The sequence below is a fragment of the Curcuma longa genome, chromosome 8 (assembly GCF_044706935.1).
Source record: "Curcuma longa cultivar G26 ecotype Majalengka, Jawa Barat chromosome 8, ITB_CL_G26_1.1, whole genome shotgun sequence".
NCBI classification, from domain to species: Eukaryota; Viridiplantae; Streptophyta; class Magnoliopsida; order Zingiberales; family Zingiberaceae; genus Curcuma; species Curcuma longa.
The window spans coordinates 2,680,259-2,683,875 of NC_133868.1; the positions used below are offsets into that span (position 1 = coordinate 2,680,259).

The window sequence follows — 3,617 nt, forward strand, 5'->3', positions numbered from 1 at the left end:
TTCCTCCAATTAAGGGAGAGAGTATCGACAGGGTTACACCTGTCGTCAGCTGCGAATCGGAGCGCTACGGACTACGAAGGGCATCCGGTCACTGGCGGTGAGAATAAGAACCAAGTTTCGTTTGTTCCAAAGCTTTTGGCTTCCGTCCCCTTCGCTTTTCCCTTCTCTTAACTCTCTCCCCCTTCTTCTTCTTCTTCGTCTTCGTCATGAGTTCGAACGGGTAGAGGAACGCCAATGGAATCGCAGAAGGGTAAGCTTACTCGCACGCAGTCCTCCCTCCTCCGATCCCCCATCGTCCGATCCTCCATCCACAGCCTCTCCTCCATCGCCGCCGCCGCCGACGACGAGGAGGAGGAGAAGCCCCACCGCCCTAACCGCCGAAGCACCTCGCGCAATCTCCTCCTCCTCCTGCCGCTTCCTTTCGCGCTCATCTTCTTCCTCTTCCTTTACCTTCGCGACGACTGCCCGCTCTTCGCCGACGTCCTCCTCCTCTCAGCCCTCGCCACCGCCGCCTCCCTTGCCGCACGCCGATCCGACCTCTTCCGTCGCGGCGCCACCGCCGTCCGACGGGCCTCGTCCGTTGAATGGTCCATCGGCGGCGTGGAAAGGAAGGAGAAGCCGTCCGGCGGGCGGATTGTCCGCGAGGGCGTCGAGTTCTACAGCAATGGGGATTACTACGAAGGCGAATTTCATAAGGGGCGGTGCAACGGCAGCGGTGTCTACAATTTCTTTGGAAAGGGGCGGTACGAGGGCGACTGGGTCGACGGGAAGTACGATGGGTACGGTACCGAAAGCTGGGCGAGAGGCAGCCGCTACCGGGGGCACTACCGGCAAGGGCTTCGGCACGGCTTCGGCGTCTATAAGTTCTACAGCGGCGATAGCTACGCTGGAGAGTGGGTCGGCGGGCAGAGCCACGGGGTGGGGGCTCAGACGTGCTCCGACGGGAGTAGCTATTTCGGGGAGTTCAAGTGCGGGGTCAAGCACGGCCTCGGCTACTACCATTTCAGGCAAGATTTTTGTTCTATTAAGCTATTTTCTAGTAGGCTACATCAATTTGGCGGAACAAAGCTCGCAACTTTGGTGTTGATTGTTGTGTTTCTATTCCATTGGGGCCCTTTCATTCGAGAAAGGTAGGTTTTTCATGTGATGCTAGATCTAGATTACTGATTTAATGTGATGACCAATTAGTTGAAGGAAAAAAGTATAGTCTTTGGTATTATTTGATAGATTTCTCCGCATTCTAAGTCCTTTTCATTACAGAAAGGTTTCAGTTTTCCATATTCTTTTCATGCTCGTCGAAAATTTACTTCTTTCTTTTGAACTGATGGAAAAGTAGATTTCGATGATGTTCACTTGTTTTAGTGTCTTTGTTTCTTGTCTTTCAATCTATCTAATGCTTTTAGTTACTGTCACTTGTGCTTGTTAACTGTTGGTGGTTCTCAACTCAAGACTTTAAGAGTATGATACTGTCCATGGCTGTGTGCAAGGATAACCTAGTCATATATAGTTGATTGCTTCTAACTTGAAGTGCTTGTATATGCAAGACAAAGATAACAGACCACTGAGCTCGTAGTTAAAAGGTTGTGAGGAAATCTTACTACTTTGTAACTACAACAGGGAAAACAGAGGATTGACTTTATGGATATTTGGTACATACTAATTTACCATAGTTGGTTCATTGTTTAATTTACCATAGTTGGTTCATTGTTCTTGCTGGCGCATCCTTTTATCATATTCTTTTAGCTCTTCTTATATTGGAGGTAAAGGAAGAATAAGATGAAAGTCATTCTTTTTTTGTAGTTTGACTGCTTACTTTCTTCGCTTCTGGTGCACATTAAACTAAGAATGTTATTTTCCTAACTACCTATCAAACATTTCCTACCTTTTCCCATAAGTTCTTCTTTCAATGCTTTCTGTAATTTGATTTCTTGTATTTGTAATGGTTCTTGTCAGTTTCATTAAAAAGTATCATGCACTATGATTACTAAGTATGATTCTTGTTTAAACTTCTCGATGCTATCATGCGCATTGCATAGTGTTCAAAATTTCTTGGTGAAGTAATAGGCTATTGATTGAAAACTTTCGTTGGGTGTAGGAATGGTGACAAGTATGCTGGTGAATACTTTTCCGACAAGATCCATGGTTTTGGTGTTTATCATTTTGCTAATGGCCACTGCTATGAGGGATCATGGCATGAAGGCAAGAAGCAAGGTTATGGAATGTACACATTTCGAAATGGAGACATAAGGTGTGGCGACTGGGATGCTGGAATTCTAAAGATGCCCCTTTGCGCATCAGAACCAGCCGTTCGGCATGCTGTTCAGGTAATTGCTTGTTTACTCATTTCTACTGCTAGTTTTCTTCCGTTCATCTTAGTCTTTTAATGGCATAAATTTTGATGTAGGCTGCTCAGAAGGCAGCAGAGAACTCAATCCTCGTTCCAAGGGTAGATTCACAAGTAAACAAAGCAGTGGCTGCTGCAAATAGAGCAGCCACTGCTGCTCGAGTTGCTGCAATAAAAGCGGTACAGAATCGGATCGATGGCAAATTTTGTGACACCAATGAGTGAGTTTGATTGGCCAGTACGTTTGCTAACCAAATCTGACAGTTCACAATCACATACATGGATTACTTAAGTCAGGAAATAGGCAAGTAGTTGGCAACTCTAACCACAATGCATATAACTCGTGTATCTGATTTAAGTACAAGTTTTCCAAGAAGCTTCAGAACTTCATGTTCTTTTTTTGTTGTCACTTCTTTATAGGGCTCAAAAGTGTAATCTAGTGGAGGAAAGGATGACAACCATGTGCTCACGGTTGATTATATTGTTCTTGAGTTTGCACATGGTAAAGCAGTAGCCTTGCTTTATCATCCTTTCCCATTGTATATCTTTCTCATCTCAATTCATGCTTAGTGAGTGTTTCTCAGTTTTGGAGTCCTATACCTGCATCTTTTCTAACACTTAGATGTCATAGCATGTGTTGTCCCACCTGGTTTTAAAAAAAGTCTGCAAGTATTCAGAGTTTGAATGAGGAAAAGAATACAATAAACTATCTGCCTCCAATCTCCAGCTTGATTACCTCATCTGATTCAACCACTCCTACCTGCTTCCCCTTTGTTCCCTGAGAAAGTGTGGTCCAGTTGGTGCCTTAAATGTTTGATCTTCCTGGCCTTGGTGGATTTCTTGCCTGTGATTTCTTCTTTCTGTATGTTTCATTTTCTTTTTTCTTTTTTCTTTTTCTTTCTTGGTGTCGATCATTGGCCATTGCCCATTGGCCATGTTTATAATTCAATGCATCGGTTTAAAGTTCCTCTTTTATCTTCCAAGTGAAGGAAACTTATTGAATATGGCCCCACAGTTGACCTTTTGGTATTGACTTTTTTGCTTTTCGTCAACTTGCTTTCCATTAATTTTGAACTAGTGTTGCATCCACCTAACAAATTAAAGTCAGGGACCCATGCATTTGGAATAATTCTCCTTTGGACGGGCTCAGTTGGGTTTTTACATTAGAGCTGCCATAATAAGATTTATGAGTTGATTCTTAACGGATGCGGAATGCCCCATTGATTGTCTTAGCCTTGGTTGCCTCACTCTTAATTGCCTTACCCTCTCAGGT

General features: G+C 44.2%; 1 protein-coding gene across 1 annotated transcript; it reads left to right on the forward strand.

Annotated features, from left to right (window-relative positions):
- The first annotated feature begins 212 nt into the window (after positions 1-212).
- LOC141833418 (uncharacterized) lies at positions 213-2,938 on the forward strand. Its single transcript, XM_074720849.1, has 3 exons — positions 213-1,007; positions 2,096-2,324; positions 2,405-2,938. Exons 1-3 carry the CDS (start codon positions 235-237, stop codon positions 2,567-2,569), a joined length of 1,167 nt encoding a protein of 388 aa, XP_074576950.1. The 5' UTR covers positions 213-234; the 3' UTR covers positions 2,570-2,938.
- Positions 2,939-3,617: the final 679 nt, after the last annotated feature.

What these genes read in the sequence shown, in the direction of transcription:
- LOC141833418 (XM_074720849.1), top strand. Translation starts at nt 235, where the DNA reads ATGGAATCGCAGAAGGGTAAGCTTACTCGCACGCAGTCCTCCCTCCTC. An exon ending in CTCGGCTACTACCATTTCAG is followed by an intron (nt 1,008 to 2,095) that starts GCAAGATTTTTG and finishes CGTTGGGTGTAG; the next exon opens with GAATGGTGACAAGTATGCTG. An exon ending in CCGTTCGGCATGCTGTTCAG is followed by an intron (nt 2,325 to 2,404) that starts GTAATTGCTTGT and finishes ATTTTGATGTAG; the next exon opens with GCTGCTCAGAAGGCAGCAGA.